This window comes from Coturnix japonica, chromosome 21 (assembly GCF_001577835.2).
Source record: "Coturnix japonica isolate 7356 chromosome 21, Coturnix japonica 2.1, whole genome shotgun sequence".
In the NCBI taxonomy this organism is placed as follows: domain Eukaryota; kingdom Metazoa; phylum Chordata; class Aves; order Galliformes; family Phasianidae; genus Coturnix; species Coturnix japonica.
Window position 1 is genome coordinate 1293506 of NC_029536.1, and position 21590 is coordinate 1315095.

Below are 21590 nucleotides of genomic sequence, written 5' to 3' on the forward strand. Positions count from 1 at the left end.
ATAGTGGTATAAATGTACTACATAACGCAGGCAAAGATGAGTGACTACACAATCAAAACTGATCAGCATAATCTACAAGAGCAAAACTGCTGTATAATCACTGAGAGAATGCAGGTACATCAGAACTCTGTGTCAATTAGCATCAAGTTTTTTATTCCAGATAATGATTAATGGCATTATGAAATGGTATGTAAAGTATTGTGTGCTGCATGGTAGTGTAGTCCCTCTAATTTAAAAGCCAACATTCCTTCTATCAGTGAAGTCTGCAAAGTACACTTGTCTGTAGCTAATGAAACTGCTCTGCAGGTAAGCAAATTTCACACAATTATGTGTTGCTGTATCTTCAGCATTACTATTTCCCTGAAGCAGTTCATATTTCATTTCCAGTAAGTGGAATGGATTTTCATTTACTTAAGTCTTCCTATTCATCGGGATACTATGGCCGTAATTAATAAAACATGCCTACTTAGAGATAAAAGAGCTTTTGAATGACAGTGTGATGATAAGATTTTAACAAAATATTATCCTCTAAACAGTCACTGGCAGCTAAATTAATAACTCTGGACAAGTGAGAAGAAGAGGAAGAGTAAATCTGATGTTATAAGAGTACAACTTAAAAATAACCATGCCCAAAAGCACAAGTATAATTGATCCTTTAGCTAAAATAATCAGAGTATACGATAGAAAGAATAAATCCACCTACTGTGCTTCTGTGGTGTGCTTCCTAAATCCATTGTCTTCTAGAGATAATACTTCTTATTCCCAATTGCCTCTCATAGAATGCAAAAATACTCAGCATTTTCCCTCCGTCATGCTCCCTCTTCTGCAAGTCTCTCTGTGTGAGAAGGCAGTTTAAATTTCATCCCATTTGTTAGCTCAGCCACTGAGGAATCACTGTCACTTTTCAGATGGTACAAGCTACTTTGCAGTAGATAACACCCGAGGAAATGTGGGAGAGAGAAAAAGATTTTATCTAAACTGCTTTTTGCTGGAACAATTAACTCTTCATTGACTGATATCTCCTTCCTTCAGCTGACACAGAAGTGTCAGCTCCTCCTTGGCAACTGGAATTCCTTATGACAGCTGTTTAATGCTCACGCTCCTTCTTTTCAAGATTCTCTCCGCTCTTCTCTTCCACTGCTTATCAAGGGGCTCCAGTCAGACACCACCACAGCCATGACTGCTCACAGCCATTAGGTGTCCCTTTTCAATTAATCTGAAGAGACTAGGGAACACAAATTCCATGAACTTTCTAACTCTGTTCTAATTCTTAAGTCACTAAAAGCTAAAAATTCAAGAGATCTTTTGGAGAGATTTGTTCACCACAAGAATCAAAGTATTTAACTCCAGAACTAATTTGCAGATAAGATTCAGATCTGAACAAAGATAAAAGAAAAATTCCTGGTTTTAGATGTTGGACATTTAAATGTTTGAAGATGTAAGCAATAACAAAGGCCAGACAGGTTTCACATTATCACAAAGATAGGCATGGCTTGGATTTTAAGAAGCCAATTACCCAACTCTAAACACAAATCAAAGCCAGGCAATAGACTGTGTTTTTAGACACAATGTCTAATACCAGTTTGGGTATATCTGCATTCAGTGACTTTTAGAGGGATTAAATTTACTCAGCTACCAGCAGATACAAATTATTCACTTGCAAGAAAATGTAGGAGGGAGAGATTTCATTTACAGTGTTTACAAGAACAGCATCCTTTTGTGAGCTGCCTTGTTTGACAGATTTAATGGTCATGTCTTCAGAACTTCCCACAGATAATACTAATGTAGAGGAACTTTGTTAAGGAACACTGCATTTTCCCCCCGCCTTCAACAAGCACACAAGCTACAATTTCATCCTAACAAGTAAAAGTGATCATTTCAGGAATCAAAGAGATGGAGATACACTCATTAAAAGTCCTCTTCAGGTGGTATACAATGACCACTATATAAACAGAATGAAAGCTCTAAACAACAGCAGGCAAATAGTCTTACACAACTGTTCCTTAGAAGCTGTGTACGTACAGGCACACATACACACACACAACATTCTTCTCTGACTTCTTTTTCACAGCAGTGCTGCTCATGTACAGTAGAAGAACCACATTTATAAATGACCTGCCATTGCACTGTTAGCTAATAACTGCATAGCAACCACAGAAATGGCATATATATCCTCTTGTTCCAAAGTCTCTCTTTTTCTCTCTTTCACATAGTTTTTGTGCTCAGGATGCCAGCTTAGCAGCTGTACTTCCATCCAGGAGATGGCAATAATGATACACACAGGCTGCCCTATCAGCAGCACTCTCCTTGTAGGTTCTGATGTGTGTGTGTGTAAACAGTCCTATTTACTCTCTTGAACCGTCCGGTTTTCTCTACAGGCTTACAAAATATTTACGTGCAGCAAGAGATATTTATAAGAAAGGCAAGGCCAAGCTGCAATATTCCTACTGACAATGGAGAGCAAGCAAGAAACCAGACCTCTGCTTTATGCACCTTTATGGCTCCTGTTGCTATTTCTTCTGGTTTCACTTACCTGCACAAAGCTCACAAAGAAAGGCTGTTACCAGGTCAAAGGATGCCTGAATTGGAGACAGCAAACTGAAGACTTCTGCTCCATTGCAGGTGTCAAATTCAATAGCATTTAGACTACTGCTGCCAACAAATTTTAGTGGGAATGTCTGTGTCTAAAAGGAAGATAGGAGACTAACCACTTCTCTGCATCTTGGCACAGAGACTCTGAGAACGACAGTGCAATTAAGTAAAGCAGGCAAGCAAAAACTCCAGTCGAACAAAAACAGGAAAGAAATTAATCTAGGAAGCTTGATAGATTCATCAGTGATTCAATCGAAAACTGTTTGGGATGCTAAGGCTTAAAAAGCTCATTTGATCAAAGCTATTATTGTTATGGAAACGAATATTGATTCCTCAAAGACAACAGAAAGGAATATGTGTGATTAGAAAACTGTCCTACATCAGCTGCAGTAGAGGATGGCTGGAGAAAAGGAAAACCACCGCTGCCCTCTAGCGTTAAATTACAGCCAAATATGACTATGATGTTACTGAAACTGTATCAACAGAAAAGGAAGAATTTGTATGGTCACTATCACAAGCAAAACTAGAACAAAAGCATCAGTTCATATTTCATTCTCAACTGATGGGCAGTATCACAGCAATAGATCTTTAAACAGAGCTACTTCCAAGCAGCTGGTGCCAATTAATATAATCTCACCTTTGTCTGCTCAACTAAATTGATATGCTAGAGGTTTCTATGGCAGAAGCACTGATCACAGCAGGCAGCATGTTAGAGCCACATGTTGAAGGCCATCTTAAGTACATCTCCAGGCTAATCTGATGTACCGTATACCTAAGCAAACAGGATTTTGCATGCCTGTGCACAGCACTCTTTCATCAGTTTAGAAGGAAAAACTGAGTCTAGACATGCAAGAACATACTTTAAAAATAGAGGATTACTGAATTTTCCATGTATCTCCTTGATTTTGGAATTTTCCAATGCCGCTACAATCTTGAATCACTATTATAATAAAGCAAAATTACATACAAGTTAAATGCATTCCACTCAGATTTACATTTTACACAGCAATCTTATTCCTCACCTATACACAGCCTACACAGAGAAGGAGAATTCCGATTCTAAAAGAAGTAATAAGTTTTGAAAACTTCTTGTATCTTATCAACTGATAAGACAAATCAGAAAACCACAGTTGAATGCCAAGAGCTCCAGGCCATCTAAGATTAATAACCATTGTTCAGAAGTAGACTGTAGGTAGATGTGATACTAAAGGACCAAGTTATCAAATGAGGAGCCTTTACTTAACTGCACAGATTCATCCCAAGCAGGGATCTACTCTCTAGCCCAGTGCTTCCCAAATCTTCTTGGGGATACACACAATCAAACTAGAAAGCTGAAGGTGCCAACACTTGAAAGCATAAGCTTGATAAAGCTGAAATGTCATTTTTGAAAGCACGGGCTACTCAATCAAAACAACTAACAGCTAAAAACTAGTAATATCACTTGTGTACTGTTTCTTTAGAATTTATTGTAGTACCAAGGTGATAGAAAAGTTGTCACTGCAATACGTGGCATTTAAACTGAGTCATACAAAGAGTTAATTAGAGAGATAAGAACAAACTCAAGTGGGTGTTCTGAACAAATCTGCAACAGGATTCCTGAGCAGGAAACCAGCTTTTGTTCGGGTTCAGACCCACTTGCACAGGAATGCTGGAAGGGCTGCACAGGCACAATAAAGACTTTCTCTGCCTCCAGCTATTTCTGCCATCTCTGTGCACTTTGTCCTATATACACACTCTGACAGAGCTTTATGTACGGAATTATATAAAGGACAGTTCTTGTTCAAGAGGCATAAATTTCTTTTTAATACAACAATACAAATATATTCAACTCTATTAATGCTAGCAAGAGCTACAGATATCAGTTTGAACAGTGAACCAGCAGAAATGAATCTTGCAATTGCTGGAAATTTGGCCAGAATTATGGAAATAGTTCCTGTAAGCACCCAGCTAAAAAAGCGTCATCTGCTTCACAAGTGGATATATTTCAAGAAAATAAGTCCTGTATTGAATACATTAAGTTCTAATTAGAGTCTTGGGCTAAATCAACTGTCTTTTCAATGCAACAAGCCCTCTTCTCCATCTTCAGATCCATCCTGTAGCACAAATTCATCTTCCACAGACATCAGTTACACAATTCCCTTCCTCCTACTCAATCTCCAATCAGCACCTGATGTGCAGAATCACATCTGTAATCTCCAGAGCTTCCTAAGATAAGAACTCATTTTCCTCTGAGCAAACTGTCAACACTCAAAAAAGACCAAAAGCCAACAATAGTTATTCTTTGAGCTCTGCATCTTAGATTGGTTCAGACAGATTCATGGCACAGAGCCACAACCTGAGGCACTATAAATCCCTCCTCCCCAAATCAACTTCAAGAAGGATTTTCCAGAAGCACTTGAATCAAGGAACAAAAGCTGCAATCAATTCTGACAGCCTCGTCCTATGATGCTAATTCATATTTTAAAAATATCTAGCCCAAAATGTTTTTGCTTTGAGAAGGAGCTTGAGATCTCCTTGTTCTTTCTACAGCCTTCATAACTAAAATTCTACCACAATTCCTTGTTTCCCCAGAATTCAGAGATCCCTTTGGAATTCATCTGTTAAAAATTAAAGAGTGAAATATTTAGGAACACCTGGTGCTGCTGAATAAAGGAGTCACATTAACCTTTGTGTATTCAGCAAACCAGCATTTCAAACAATCCCTACCAGGAGGGATCAGCTGAAGTTCTGAGGAATCACATGCACATTTCTATAAAATGCCCATCCCACTTAAGTCACAAGCCTGACAGTGATTCAGAGCCACTTTGTTACTGACACAAGCCCACATTCTTGTGAAGATCTGGTAAATAAGAGGACAACTCTCCTTCAAATCTACCTGTGAATTTTGCCACATCCCAGTCTAGCCTTGTGTATATACCACTAACTCCTGGACACTACAGGAACAGGTCAGACACAGGCCAGAGCACTGATATCTTGTGTTTCTAGACTTCAGTTAAGTCCTCTTCATCATGTGAGCTATACAATGAAGTTTAGAAATTCAGTCCGCTAATTTGCAAGCACAATTCCCTCAAACAAATGTACAGAAACTTATTAGTTCGATGTGAAATCTCAATACCATAAAAGAAACTGGGAGTAAAGTAAATATTTTCAAATACCAAACTAATAGGTGCAAGAAACTTTCACTTACCTACTGTGATGACATTTGCAGACAGGAAATGAAAACAGCTTTCATTATGGAGCATGAGTTCTTCTCTTTGTGTTAGATCTCCTGCTATGGATTTTGGAGAAGGCAGAGCCATCTCTGGCTTTCAGAGCAACCTAGCAACACTGCTCACTCTTTCAGTTGAGTAATAAAAATCCACAAAAAATAAAAAATCAGAGGATGTTGTTGGCTTATTCAAGAAATCACAGCACGTGCCTTCTCAGGAATTCCACTTTCAGGAGATTGTCCTCGTTTAATTCTGCAGACACTTATTCCACATGTCCAAGAGTAAAAGATACAGTATCAGCGCAGACAGTGAATTACAACTGAGCTCAGCCTTGGTAGAATGGATGTGATGGTCCTTCCCAGCACCACAAGAGTTCAGCTGTGAATCTTTCCAGGATCTCTAGCATGCCACAAACCTGGAGAAGACAAGACTTTTTAATAATGGAATTTGCTATAACTGTTCATTATACAAGACTTATTTGTATTACAAATAATGGACCAACTTCAGCAGCTGTTTATCACCAGACAGCTCCTTGCACAAGAGAAGGTGCTGACACCTCTTTCCCTCACCCTGGTATTTTCTATAATCATAGAAAATTATGCTGTTCTTGTTATGCTGTCCTTGTGTTCTCCCATGTCTCTCTTGCTCACTGGTTAAAGAGGACCCACCTTTTCAAAGTTTTCAGACAGGTAACTTCCTCTGAGAAAGGAGGTCAAAGGCTCACTCCAAAAACAGCAATCACACAAGGCAGAAACCTGGGATCCTTCCTTATGCTGTTAACTGTATGAATCTATGGGTGTCTTCTTTAGTGTGTAATTACAAGCTGAGCTCTGAAACATTGCCCAAACATGTTTTGTTGTGAAAGCACGGATCCAGTTTGACGTTATTTTAGAAGAGACGGGGCAGTGAGGCATCATTATTAACTTACAGCGTGTAGAAATTGGTGGAGGGGGAGTTTGGCAGAAAAAGATGGTCAGAGATGTCCCTACCAGTTTGAAGTACCTCTCTTTTTGTCTATGGCCCCTTATTCAGCATCTTTCAGAAGCAATTTCCTCTCTATGATCATCCTTTTACCATGCCCCACCTCCTCCATTCTCTTGTCAGAAACCCCTCTTTGAGAGGTAATGTGGCAGTCAGTGAAGTAGGATCCATACATTGAGCCAAACGCATACAAACTTCATATATGGAACAAGAATGATTAGCAATGCTAACGCTGTGAAAATCCACTATTATTAAAATCACTTATTTCCACATTTAAATGGGAAGTACCTTGAAGAGAACCCTGTGGTTCTGAAATAATTTTGGGCATATCAGCAGGTGAACTTTGTTTGGTAAAGAATGTTAGCTACAAAGCACAGCTGGAAACCAAAACAACACTGCTCGTGCAGTGCTGATCCTACTTTAAGCAGAAGCTTGTCCTACCCCCTGAGGGCCCCTCAGGCCTGAATTATTCCAGAATCTGAAATTAATTTATTACTTGAAGTAGAAATGGCATATGACACATTGTAAGAGTTAATGATCCTATAACCACAGGCCCTTATGGAGATTAAAATTCAGGAGAAGTATTTTTGTTAATGGCTTCTGTAGGAACATCAAATATCCCGAAGCCAACAAGTTATCATACTTCTTTAATGGCACCATCTTATCTAGTACTGATGTCATTAAAGCACACAAATGTTATAACAATACAGCAGCTGTTCTCTGATAGTGAGCAAAGTTTAAAACTCAAACTTCACAGTATTAAATTTGTGGCTGCTGTTCCCATACATTGCATATACTTTGCACCTATGTACACTTTTGCTGAAGACAGAAAATACACTAAGACAGAGTACAGACAAGGAAAGTTCTTAACACACAATCCTGCCCTGTCCACTCCTACAGTTTCTCCCTGTACTCAGCTTTTGTTTTGGAAGGAAACAGATTTTCCTTGCCTTACTTACCAATCCCACTCAGTAAGAACCTTCAGAATATCCTGAGCTTACCAAAACAGACAAGAAGGGTAGATTCATTAGACACTTCCTCGCAGTATCTACTTTGGCTATTTGGGCACATTCTTCTCCTAACAACTATTTTATATCCGCTAGGCACAAAGTGTCCATTCTGGTACACGTACATTACATGTCTAACCTTGAGATCAATCAAGGAAGCCACAGCTCGCAGGACACATGAAACTCTTTTAACACTGAGACAAGATCTATCCATTTCCTTTTCAGATGCCAGGCTCTTTCACCTCTTTGCTTCAGGGGTTATTTCAGAGGTCCTTCATTTGTAGGAAGTTCAGTCACTGTGACTCACTATACACCAAAAAAGAGATCCATGAGACTGAGGAAGACTTAGCAGGAACAGATGTTTCTGCTGGTATATACTGGCATCATTTCAGTGCATGCAATCAAGCTACAATACGCGTGTATATATTATGTGGCTCACTGAATATTTAGATGCCTTGAGTCACGTCAAATTCATATTCTTTACTCTCTTCTGATCTGAAAGTGAAACTACTGTGAGTCAGCTGATCATAAAATATTTTTTTCTGCAAAAGATGCTTTTTCTTCACTCCATGACACCTTTCAGAGCTTCTGTCCACGTCCTCAGAAATTCACCGCCACCTCTTCAGAACACCTGGTTTGATTTTGGTTTTGTGTTAGAGATTTGTTCTGATTATTTCCCCCAGATAGCAAGCTGAATGTCCCCATAAGCCCTAGGCAGCAAACAGAAAAGCACACAATTCATCCTTAAACAAATACAACAGGAAGCAAAGAGTCAATGGACAGACTTCATAGGAAGGTAAACGAAAGACTCAGTTGGCTTCACCTGAAAATTTCTTGCAGTAATTCCACAGTGAAAAACACTGCTTACATTCACTGCAAATACTTCATCTCTGTTATGCCAGGAAACACTCTGATCTCCAAAACCAGCACAGTTCATTGACAGAAGTTACAGCATGCACAAAAGAGTCACACAGTATCTGCAGAGACTATATGAAGAAGACAAACTTATAGCTCAGTTTGAGAACCCTACTTTAAGTATTGTGTCAGATTCCTTATTCCTTTAAACAACAGGATGTCAGCCCTAGAGGCAGGGCAGGTATCACTGGGGAGACTAAGAACACCCTGCATATAACATGATCAATCCTTCAGCCTGTTTTATATCAACGTAGTAGTTGAAGTTTAACCCCAAAAGACATACTTTTGTGCTGAGAAAAGTATCACATTGCGCCAACTAGAATTCAGAAGAGCTCTAATATCTTCCCAGAACAAATTCACCGATACTGAAGATGAAACACAGAAAAACTAAGCTATCACTTCAAACTCAATAGTTCGATCAGGAAGCAGATCAAAAGATCTCATTTACTTACCAAACGGCTTGGGGGGGAGGAAGGGGAGAAAATATTAAAATCTGAGACCTGGGGTTTGCTTTTAAACTCTACTGCAATTCCACTATGACAAGCTGTTCATTTTAAAGAATGTAACTTCATTCACTGAGCAATTCCATTTGAGATAACTTGCACGCCCAGGCAAGTTCCTTCACATCCAAAGCAACTGCAAAAGGAAAGAAGTCTGCTTCAGTATTATGGAACAAGGGGGTAAGCCCACACCTTAGGGTGTGATACAGGATTCTTTTTCGCAAGGGACAGAGAATGCACAGAACAGAACAAACTGGCACGAGATATAAACCCCTCTGGCAAAAAATAAAGGGAGCAGAGAAAAGGCAATCTAGAAAAAGGGACAGTGCAATATTTTCCTGGCATCTTGATGAACTCACCTTATACCCAAAACACGGTCATTCCACTTAAAAGGAACACTTCACATTTGTCAGCTTTTTTTTTTCTATTTTTTTTCCTCCCCCTCTCCTTAAAGCCTGAATTACAGCAGCACATGCAGAAGAGCCCCGCATTTTTGCTGAATGATGTAACTGGATATTCCTTATACAAGTAAGGAGACCTATTCTTAATGCCAAAAAATACTTATTCCAGATTTATACTGACTTTGTTACATGATTATAGCATTTACTTTACAAAGCTGAACTTAAAATTGGAACAGTTTCTCTAAGCTATGTAAGGCATAGAGTTATTTGTGGTCTTTCCTATTTATTTAGAGCTGCCAAAAAAAGACAAACAGCCTTTCACAACCTCTACTTGCTGCTAACCAGTTCCCAGACCTACCTGAAATGACAAAGGAAACAACACAAGGCAGCCCACTGTGTGCTAAGGAACAATTCACATCTCTTATGAGGATGGAAAAGGAGAAATTTTTTACTAGAAAACCAAAGTACTAATTATTGGTGATCTATATCTCATCCAATGGCTTAGCTCAGAAGTACCTTGAAACTACAAGTTTCACACAACACATTACAAAGAACACTAATAACAAAAAAACAACCCAAAAACAGGGAGGAATAGGGAGAGGGAGATCTCCCTGTTAGGAGCCAGGCAGGAAGCTACTGCTGGGAAGAATAAGCTTTTATTGCACATGGGAATTTGTGAGTCATATTAAAAGAGGAGAAACAGATTAAGGGCTCTGATGCCATTTACATTCAAGAGATTTATCATGCTGATAACAGCACTGCTCCTAATTATGTTGGCAGTCTTGGTCACTGTAGAAGCCCTACAATTTTTTATTTTTGCAACCTCATCTAAAGAGAGTTTCCTTAAAGAACAGTATATGACTTTTAATCAAGTTGCTCTAGTTCTGCACACCAGTTTACTGCTGTACTAATCAATCTCTTAGATATTAAGGAATAAATTGTGCTGCAGGACGTAGAAAGGAGGCAGCAGTAACTGATCTGTATTTAAGTGCCTTACATGACAAATTGGGTCAGCACTGAATTCTCATGATTGGCAATTCAAAATTCATTTCCAATAACTACTCCTAGAATAGTGCTGACAAAACACCGTCCTGCATGCACTTTCCTAATGCCACTGCCCATATAGATCATCTGTCAGGCATTTATGAAAGCCTGGTAAGTGGTTATTTTGGACATCAGCCTGGGCAAAGTGTTTCATCAGGTCTGCACTGTTGACAACATTTTCATTCACCACATTAAGGAGCCTGAAGAGAATCAAAAGTCTGGTCTCTTTTCAAGCAGGTCTTTCTTTGCACCACCCTACTATGAAATAGAAATGGAGAGGGTGAAAGTGGCTGTTGTATTTGTAAACTGCAAACAAGAAAAACATGCTCATACTTGGACACTTAAAGGGAACCAAACCTCTAAACTCATTTCTTCAATAAATTAATTTCATTCTTCATTATCACAAAAGGGTCTAGGAACCACTCAATCCATTCTTAATTCTCCATTCTGAGAAACAGCAGCAACATGAACAAACACTGACTAATCAACTGCCACAAGGTAGCATGCCTTCAGTATATAATCCAATAAATGACCAAGCACAGCTCAGCCTTGTTCACCACTTTACCATGGACTTTAGTACTTAGTTAGTCAATAAATAACACTACATCCATAACTGCTCACCTCATTCTGTACCTCTCTGAACTCATAGAAAAGGAATAAATAGGATAGTATACTATATACAGTAGAAGGTAGCAAAAGTACTAAGTGGTTTAACAAAGGATGATCCAACATCAGTCATAGAACACAATCGCTCTATCTAAATCCATCAGCACCAAATCCATTAAGTGTTTTCCAAGTGGACATTACAAAAACAGTAAATCATGTCTTTATGAAAGACTCATTCCAAGCCAATTGAGTTTGTGCAAACTTTCATTTCAGCCACCTGACAACCTATCATGCTTTTTTTCCAACTCTCTGGCCACATTTTGACACACCAAACCAAGCTGAAGAATATGTTTTATTCAGTTCTCATACCAACCCCACTAAACAATATCAGCACATAACACAGTTCCAGAGTGCTTTTCACTCTCCTGCAGACTCTATGGCTTCACTAAGCACCTCAATCATATGCTTCACCATAGCTTCCACTGTTTGCCCAATCTCCATTCCTTGTTCATTCTGGTGTCTTCATGCTCTGTCATTCTACACTTGATTTTGCTGTTGCAAGAGGACACTAGGAAATCTTGGAAGCATCCAGTGGAGTGTGTGTGTAAGGTGGGGGGTGGAGGGGTGGAGAGAAGTGGAGAGACAGGAGTTTCTTTTAAGTTCCTTTATAGTGACTAGTCCTGCAAGGAGGAGGCATCCACTTAACATTAGATTCAATATAAAAAGTAGCATTGCAGGTTTTTGCATAAGGGCCCTTGGCAAACACCACCTGGAAAAGATGGGAACTGCATGTTTTCTGCAGCACTTACAATCTCTCCCACGAATATTAACATATAAAACTCCTTCAACTTCCCACCTGATTTTCATGTTGTTCATGACAGGAAGCCTGAAACATCATCTTCCCATCCAGAACCCTATCCATCCTATTTTCTCATTTCCTAGGTTAAAACTTCATCATTTTGGTTCAATTTGTATTTGCAAAAATAGAAATAAAATCCAAGTGTGGGCTTCAGCTACCACTGCTCCTTTGTGAGCTATTACACCTCGCACAGCACAACATAAACCAAGACTGTAAAGAAATACTGAAGCATTAGCTCTGCTTGATTGAGGACTACCAAAATTTGTCAATAACGTAGACACTCACATGCAGTGTGCCAGATGGCAGCATACAGAAGATAACAGGAAAGGAAGTCAGAACTTTGCCTAAGCATGCGTAAAGATTTGCCACAGCCTGCAGTTTTACAAGTACTCAGCCAAAGTCTTTACTGTATACTTACGTGTGTTGAAGGCAAGTGCTCCACCCCCAGTAAAACAGACAGATTACACAATGAATAAAAAAAGTCTGGAAATTCCCGACAGATTTAATGTCTGGGTTCGAAACAGTAACATGGACTTTGAATCAGATCCTTTTAAAGGGAGGGTTCTCCACTTCTGCAAATAGATTTTATGTCTACCTTACCTACAGAAAGAACTAATTGTTCTCATATAGAGGATACTCATACACTCATATAGAGTACTATAACAATCCTCCAGACTTTGTTTCCTTTAAAAACGGGAGGGAAGGACAAAATTAGAAGTTAGTCTATTTTTTATATTATTATATGACTCGATAAGAACCACACAGAAACCAAATTTTTAAGTAACATATAAATACAAGTATGCTGCAAATACAGAGAAAATTCAGCTATCCCAGTACACCTGCTTAGAAGAAATCAAACAGTACACTTAAGGCTCCCTAAGGATTAAAGGAGTTTTCCCATTCAGCTATCTGCCTACACGTTAATCAGCCATGTGCCTTCTTGGAGCATGATAAATGCGTTGCAGTAAATTCAGATGATCCGGACTAACTCAGAGACTCTCTTTACTGAAAAATCTCTTCAGCCTCACCCTGTTTCCCTCACAAATGCACCTACATGGTCATTTCCCCATCTCTATCAAACTAATGGAACTAACAGGGACAAATTACAGTGACATTCACAAGTAAGTTGGCCCCTTTTAATTATATTTAGTACTATATTCTGTTTATTTGATTTTAAAAGCAGAGTAAATACTGAAGGAAACAAATTTCAGGCAAACGATCAGAAAGGTTCATTCTTTGGGTAAAAAGAACCAAAATACGACGTGGTACAGGACACAATTAGATGTAAATTAAATAGAAAGCTATCAGTGCAAATTTATCTATGTCTGCTCACGGTCTTTAATCTATACAGACGACCTTTGGCACCCAGAAGCAGACAGCCCGGCTACTGAACACATCAGAGATGAGCAGGCCAATTATTTGTCTGTTCTTCACATGCTGGTATTGAGGTTATTGCAAGGTAGTTCTGGTGGGGATGCAGTCCCTTGGATAGCTTACAATCTTTCTTGCACTTGGATAACCAGTGTATCTCACCAGTAGTCACCGACCTTCCTTCACAAACCTTCTGTCCTTCAGCTGGTCCAAACTGTCCCTTCATACATAACAGTTCCTTCTTAGCAGGCTACAAAGAGTTTTACGTAGATAACATTTTTCTCCACTCAGTAAGAACAGAAAATGTCATCTCATAGACAAAACTTCAACCACTTTCCTTTAAACAACTCAATATATTCCAAAGACAGCACGAATTTCGCAGCCCAAGCAAACCACAGCCAGCAGTAACCCTTACCCTGCTTCAATTTTATTCTTTAGCAGTAGAACCCACCCGTATCATGAAATGAAACATGTTTCTAGAACTTATCACCATCAGGATTTGGGGTATGCTTAAGATCTACATCTAAACTCTGCAGCCTGAGGCATTTACAGCACGCAGCGCAGCTATCCTTGTTATTTGCCAATCTCTGCAATGCTAACTCACTTTGTTATGCCAAAAAAGAACTAAAAATTCCTTGTCCACAGTCCAAACCAATGACAAAAGAACTCCAGACCACAGACATCCTTTCGACAGGTCACACACACCTTTCCAAGTCGTGATTCACTAACTCCTCCTCACAGAATCAGAGAGGTTATGTTACTTTCTGGTATTTCACTTAAATATCTAAAGTTTATTTTAAAATCAACTTTTCTTATTCAAGTCTTAATCTTGTCCCTGTGTTCCTTCAAGAGCTTGATGCTCAGGTTATCACCTTGCAATGAATGTGTTAGTCTCTTGCATTGAAGAGAATAGTCCAGTTAGGAAAGTCCGAGCTGCTAATATAAAACTCAGTTCCCTTCATCCCTACAAGCTCAAAGAATCAAAACTTTTAGGACTAAGAGAATTCCAAGGTCCGACAGATTTTCATAACAAAAGAAAGCATAACCAGCATAAAACAAGCACTAGATGTGGTGCTCTTTCTATTCTTTCTTCAAAAAGAGGAAAGCACAAGAAGCAACAAACTGCCGCAATCATAAAGCTACATGCATTCCTGTGGTAGCGTATGATAAAATTCACTGCTGATTTTAAGAGTGAGTGTGTTAAAAACACACCAGGACGATTCCTGACACAGAAGGCAGAAATTGAAACCAACCAACCAAACAAACATACCTTTGTCTCTCCTCTCTGGACAGTGCAGTCAATCTGTCCCAACTTCTTTGCATGGTACATCGGAACTTCCATGAGCATGACAAAAAAAATAAGAAGCAGAGGGGAGGGAACTGCAAAACCTGAGAGAGAAAGCTCCTCCCCTGCATCTCACATATTGAGGGCCCTCAGCTAACTGATCACAAAGCAGCTTTTACAGCCCTTATTCAAACAGTTCGGCTCCAGGGTAACAAGTTCAAAGTGGGAGGAGGCAAAAGGAGTCAGAGGGCGGTAACAATCTTGAACAGACACTTAGCTGCTTTTATATCTGCAGAACCTGTTCTTCAGGTTGGAAACTGAAACATCTGCTTATTGCGGTGTTTGAAAGCTGCACTCCAAACCTCTTCCATAACACTAGCAGGTCTGCAGTGGTAAAACCATACTTAATAACACACAGACATGCAACATGTGGGAGGGAAAGTTAATCATTACTGTGCGGTGCGTTTGTTTTACATTTTGGACTTCCTTGTGTTAATGACAGTAAAGCAAGACACTCCCTTATCGGGTCTGTTATAAGGAAGAGCTGAGAAGTCTGCAATGGAAGCAAAGTCTGCACAGAAATTTCTACCCCACAAATGGATGTGAAGATTTAGGGGAAAAAGAGAAGGCAAGAAAAGTGCTGAATGTCCGCATTTAAATGAGTGGCTAAATACAAATTACGATATACCAATATGGATACAACTTTGCTCGCATGGGCTTAAGAAACTTCAAGTGATGCTTTAATTATTGCAGCAGTTACTTGTTTTTCCTTATACGGGGAAATACTGCAGACACTGTTTGCTAAACAAACAAACAAAACTCATCCTACACAGAGGTAAATTCCTTCCTGGTGCTGCAATAACAATTAACTGCCCCAAAGCACATCAGAGCAGCTACATCGGATATGGAACGTTTCCCTTTTTTCACTCAGGAGCATAACGTGTAGAACATAACAGAATCCATTCAGTTTGTCAATAATAGCCAGGCACAGGGAAGTTAAACACATTTTAACAGTTCTAGGAACAGTGTCTTGGCAGCCTGGAACGTTGGGTGATGATAAGGAATAGTTAATATGTGAGCTGAAAATATATATATCTGTATTAGTAAATAATTAACAAAATGACCTCATAAAACTTTGAAGCAAGGAACAGATTGAATGGATGCAAAACCAAAGCAATTACCATAAATCAAAATAGCCTGGCACTTTGGATTTACAGGTGTTGCTAAGGTTGGTTTGGGTTCTCCATGGCAAAAACAGCCATGTACCAAAAAGTAGGAATAGACTCCATCACCCACAACGTCCTCCAAACCATAGCTTTATTTTCTCATTCTTCTTGGATACACTCTGACTACAGTTTATTTTAAAGCTCTGCTATTATTTACCACAACAACAGTTATTTAAGAAAAGAAAATCTGACCTTTGGAAGCCTCCTTGCCTTATCTTCAGCTTCATAAATGGTTTCCAATCTCCTAATTAAGAGCTCATTTGCCAGCATTTCAATGTTCAGGCTAAACTGACAGCTTCCTCGGCTTCTCCACCTATAAAACCAAGACAAATGTATGGAATAACTACAGCAAAAATGGTGACAGAACACCCTGTAGACTCAAAAACCGTATCATGAACACCAAGTTGGAATTGTCCCAAGTGCTGTGACCAACCTCTCAGCTCTCAGCCTCGCAGTGGCACCAACAAAACTCCACTGTTTGCTCCCAGCTCCCCCTGGAATTCCTATGTTCTAATGTTCTCATTATTCTCATTATTCACATTATTCTCAATCAATTCAAGCCACTGTTAACCCTTCGATTGCTACACAGTGAACAGTGTGATTAAACTGCAGTCGGGATGGTTTTATTGCACTGCATATACGATATTGCAGCTGCAACTATTTTTATGGGGAGAACGCCACCAAGACTCGTAATTCTGACTATTTCACCTATTTGTTGCTTTTCTTAACGATTGAACTGTGGGATGCACAGAAGGATGGACAACACACCTTCGAGCAGCATTAAATCATACAGGGCTATGAGGTGAGCTCCAATTCTAAACAGAGCCATGATATAAACGGGGCCGTTTATATATATATATTACAAATGAGCTGTGTGGGGCAGCTCATTGGGGCAGGCGATGCAAACCGCTGTGCACGGCGGTTTTATGATACAGGAGCTCCCCCTGCTGCAAACTTCACAAACACTTTAATCTCACCGGTTATACGGCTACAGATGGAGCAATGTGTAGCAGCTCAGAACAGCTTTACAGCCCTTTTAGCGCATTAAAACAGCTCAGCTGGATGGTCTGTGAGAACACGGAGCTCTGAGGTACCGCACCTCCCTTCAGCTTCCCGCCCAGCCGCTTTGACGCCATCACCCTGCGCCGCATCATGGCGCTGGGCGCTGCCGGGCCGGCTCGGTTGGTGCGGTGCGGGCAGAAGGACGAGCTGTACCGGAGCGGGCTGCGCAGCGGGGCCGGCATTGCGCTGCATGGGATCGCGGGTAACGTCGACCCTACTGAGGGTTGGGCTGAGGTGATGGGGGTGGGACGGCTCCGGTCCGCTGTGGAGGAGCGGGATCCCGGCTGCGCGCTGCCTCACGGGGCGGGGATGGAAGTGAGGCTTAGATCAGTCCGAGCCTTAATTAAAACATCCACCCTGATTTCTTAGGGGCCAAGAAGTGGCTGGAGTGGAGGAGGGAGATCGAGCTGCTCTCTGACGTCGCATACTTTGCCCTCACCACTCTGTCAGGTAACGTGCCCACCTTAACCCTAAAACCAGATAGCAACTGCTGATGTAAATGCATTGCTCAGCTCATTCAACAAACTAGAACCACACACAGCTATTTCTGAACACCAAAACTTGTTACCCCCCTCACCCACACACACTAAAACCACTTATTTTCTGTTACTCGCATCTAGGCTATCAGACTCTGGGTGAAGAATACGTCAACATTGTTCAAGTGGACCCAACCAAGAAAAGGGTGCCGTCTTTTCTTCGACGTGCCATCTTCGTTTCTCTTCACACTATAGTACCCTATTACTTAGAAAAGGGACTGCAGCATCTGGAACATGAGTTGCAGATAGAAGATGATGAGGCTAGAACCTTGCAAAGCAACCCAGCACTTGGCTTGTCCGGCAGAACCTTAATACGAAGCTGGATTCAGAAACAAGTCAGGAAGCTTACAGAGCAACAGAAGAAAACAACCCTACAAGTTGTGTACATCCTTAAACAATCCATCCCTTTGCTTCGTCGGCTGCATCTGGCAGTGTTTTACATACATGGCACTTTTTATCACCTATCTAAAAGAATTGCAGGAATCAGATATGTAAGTGGATCTATTGTGTGGAAATCACGCGCACCGCAGTATTTTAGCTTCTTTCAGTGTGCACAAAGGGGATATAGAATTTAGCTGATTATAATATGCACAGTGCAGACTGGGTGAGAAGGAGATAAGGGGTTTATTGATTACAGGGCAAGGCATAGTTCTGTAAAATTGAAGCTACTAAATGTCTCTATTTGTGTGCATTATGCAGGTGCACTTTGGCGGACTACAAGGAGAAGATCAGAGCATTCGATCAAGTTACAGGTTCCTTGGAATAATTTCACTCTTCCATCTTCTTCTGACAATTGGTGTTCAGATATACAGCTTCCAACAAAAGCAGAGAGCAAGGCAGGAATGGAAACTACACCGCAACCTAGCTCTCCAGAAGTATGTTGATCTTTATGTAATAGGAAAAGCATATAGTGGGAATAATGGGCAATGCGATGGCTTTCACGAACAGGGAGAGCACTGGAATTGCATTTTAACTTGAGATGGAACCTGATGTAGCATAACACTGGACACGCTCACTTATTAAACATCTCTTAGATGTCACATTTTGGTTTTATGTATGGGACTCTCACAGAAAGTACTTGAAGGAGGGCTTTACAAGATTCTGTGTTAACAAGTATTTCTTGCAAACAGACCTCATAAATCTAATTAATACCTATGTTGATTAGAAATACAATAAAGGAAAAAGCTACTGGGCGCCAGTCCCGCTGTACTTTGTGTTTGGAGGAACGAAGACATGCAACAGCCACACCTTGTGGGCACCTGTTCTGCTGGGAATGTATCACAGAGTGGTGTAATACCAGAGTAAGTACAGTGGCACAAACAGCCCAGGAGTAAACGTTATGAAATCTCTACTCAAAAATACCTGTCAAGCTCGCTGTTGAAATATTACCTTTTCCCTCCCTAAGACACACAAAATCCCCCCATATGTTTACTGAGTTTCATATACTGTATTAGAATATAATGACTATATGTTACTTTGATAAGGAAAATGAGTTGTTTCTGACTCAGCCACTGAAAGGCCATTGAATTAACTAGAGAAGTCAGACATGATCATAAGAAAGACCCAGGCTATAATTCTGACTGCAAAGAACAGAACTGATAAATGTTCTGATTTCCAGTAAAAAGGGGTAAGTTACAACCTAACTGCACTAACTTAAGATGATTCTGTCTTGCATTAATGAAATAACTTTCATCCATTAAGGTTTTTTGGTTTTTTTTACAGCTATCTTGGAATAGAGCATTATCCATTTATTTTACAAGTAAAAATTGCTTTTTTCTTTATTTTTAACTTTTTACCCAAACAGCAATTTAGAATCTCGCTTTGCTTTTTGTAGACAGAATGTCCGCTGTGCAGAGAGAAGTTTCCCCCTCAGAAACTGATCTACCTACGCCACTATCAACTGTAAGGAAAAATCCCATTACAATACAAGGGCCTCTGCTCTCATACCTTCATACAGAGTGGTCATACAGTTCAGGTTAGTCCAAGAACAAGACTTTATTGTAAAACTGGTAATTGCCTGTACAAGGTGGCACTTCATTCCTGTTTTACAGAATAAATCTATTTCTGCCTCTTCCTGTTTCTTGCATTATGGTTCTTGACCATATTAAAAGTGCCTTTCTAAAAGCTGCTTAAACAAATGTGATAGTCTCCACTTCAGACAGTGAAAAATTTAAGTTGTTTTCTCTAAATCTGAGTAACAAATCTCTCAATCTTTCTTAACATGCTTAAGGCATTAAGTAACATTTGACTACTTTTAACACTCCCTTTAGGTAATTAATGTTGCAAGAGTCCTCGCTGTAGATTTCAGGGGAAAACAAAAGGATGTACGTCCTTCCTTCACCTGCAGTGGGATTTTTGGCAGCAATATCCCAGGCCACAGCAAAAAGATTTGGTCAAATACAACAGCCATAGGCACATAAATAAAGGAAAAGAAGCTGCTTACCTTCAGAACAGGGATCTCCAGCAAGATCCCCTTGCCACCACTGCCAACCCCTAAATGAGGGCTGGATCCTGGCTCCAGCCCTTCTGGTCACTCAGTACACTGCATGCACCTGAGCTCCCCTGGGCTGGCCCTGCCTTCCTACCAGGTGGGAAGTTGTGACTCAGCATTTCCACTACAGGATACTAATAGTAAACTATGTCCAACTGTAACAAATTAGTTTTATAACAGTCTACATTTTGTCTAACACAGGGAAGAAGTTGATTTCAGCAACAAGCCTCCTGCTCTCTTTATGGCAACAAGAACTGTTTAGGCAGAGCCAATATGTGATAGTAAGGAGGGATTTGGCAGCACTACCCAAAGTTTACTTCCCTAAGTACTAACTAGTTCTGTTATATAAGTATTTACAGCATCAGGGAAAAAATAAGACTGTCAGTTATTAACACATCATCAACACAACAGTGTGTGCAAGAGTAAGTTGATTCTGTTTCTTCAATACAGATGGAGAGGGGAGTCCATATGATCCACTGGCGGATCATGAGTTCATTTCAATAAATCTTGCACAAATAGCACCAAACTTGGATTGGAGGGGCCAGCTACAGAAAGAGCACTTCTTTTAACAGTTATTTGTATTGTAGAGATGCTAGTTAGCTAGTTAATTATTAAATTTTCAAGTGTTATCATGAATCCTCAAATAAAAATCAGATGAGTGTTTCTTTGTACCTATAAACGGAAGAAAACAAGTTACAGTGCAGGCACTCCAGCTTTACTGTACAAAAGCTGATTTTCAGATTTGCAACATCTTCCTCTTCTTACACTAGAAAAAATTCAGGCATCCCCATGTTTAAAACTGTGAAGACAACCATGGCATAAAAATGGTCCATATGACTCAAAGATGTGACCAGCTAAGGAAGTGACTGCATTATAAGCATTCTCTTTACTAAGAAAAACAGCGAGGAAAGATATCTGCACATAGAAACAAACAGGACTCAATCAGTGACTGGGAAGTCGCTGTGAAGTTGGTGAACCAAGTTTTTCATGCATTCTGTAATAGTAATTAATCACTCCTCAGTGATAAAAGTAGAGCAAAGTTTAACAAAATGCTACTAAACTTGTCTGGGCTTTGGAAATTGCGAGTCACCGAGGGAATTACACAGTCGTCCTGATGTCATCCACAGAATGTATTTGAAAACTACTAATCTCACTGAATATTGAACAGCTATACATCTATGAATGAGAAGCAATCTGTTCTTATGCTTCCACTCAGATTAGTTATCAGGTGAAGGTAAAAATCTAATTCGCAATGGCTGTTTTTCATATCTCATTCCTAAGGAGTCACTCCAACATTAACAAAATAATAAATCATACAAATCTCCAAGATTTACCCATATATTCAGAAACCCCAGTAAACCTCCAAGTTAGGGCTTTCAGACTTATGGACAAAGAACTACAAATATCAAAGGTAGGTACTTCTGTAAGGCCCTTTCTAGATGCATTGTTTCTGTAATTTGAAGTCAGAATAGTTCCCATACTGATAAGAAAAACACACACTGACA

At 39.9% G+C, this 21590-nt stretch overlaps 2 protein-coding genes across 3 annotated transcripts in view; one reads left to right on the forward strand and one right to left on the reverse strand.

Annotated features, from left to right (window-relative positions):
• PLCH2 (phospholipase C eta 2) overlaps positions 1 to 16172 on the reverse strand; it is a 64572-nt gene extending 48400 nt beyond the window's left edge. Inside the window, exons 1-3 of one of the 2 annotated variants that reach the window (XM_032448738.1) lie at positions 14756 to 16172; positions 7929 to 9340; positions 5780 to 6216 (exon numbers count right to left, since the gene is read on the reverse strand). In XM_032448738.1, coding sequence (XP_032304629.1) covers positions 5780 to 5891 — 112 coding nt within the window. In that variant the 5' untranslated portion in view covers positions 5892 to 6216; positions 7929 to 9340; positions 14756 to 16172. The remainder of the gene's footprint in view (positions 1 to 5779; positions 6217 to 7928; positions 9341 to 14755) is intronic. The other variant, XM_032448740.1, reaches the window with a different exon arrangement.
• Positions 16173 to 17112: 940 nt separating this feature from the next.
• On the forward strand, positions 17113 to 19669 carry PEX10 (peroxisomal biogenesis factor 10). The gene is made up of 6 exons (XM_015882595.2): positions 17113 to 17260; positions 17428 to 17508; positions 17679 to 18085; positions 18294 to 18469; positions 18760 to 18895; positions 19429 to 19669. Exons 1-6 carry the CDS (start codon positions 17149 to 17151, stop codon positions 19498 to 19500), a joined length of 984 nt encoding a protein of 327 aa, XP_015738081.1. The 5' UTR covers positions 17113 to 17148; the 3' UTR covers positions 19501 to 19669.
• The last annotated feature ends 1921 nt before the right edge of the window (positions 19670 to 21590 follow it).

What these genes read in the sequence shown, in the direction of transcription:
- PEX10 (XM_015882595.2), top strand. Translation starts at nt 17,149, where the DNA reads ATGGCGCTGGGCGCTGCCGGGCCGGCTCGGTTGGTGCGGTGCGGGCAG. An exon ending in TGCCCTCACCACTCTGTCAG is followed by an intron (nt 17,509 to 17,678) that starts GTAACGTGCCCA and finishes ACTCGCATCTAG; the next exon opens with GCTATCAGACTCTGGGTGAA. An exon ending in GAATTGCAGGAATCAGATAT is followed by an intron (nt 18,086 to 18,293) that starts GTAAGTGGATCT and finishes TGCATTATGCAG; the next exon opens with GTGCACTTTGGCGGACTACA.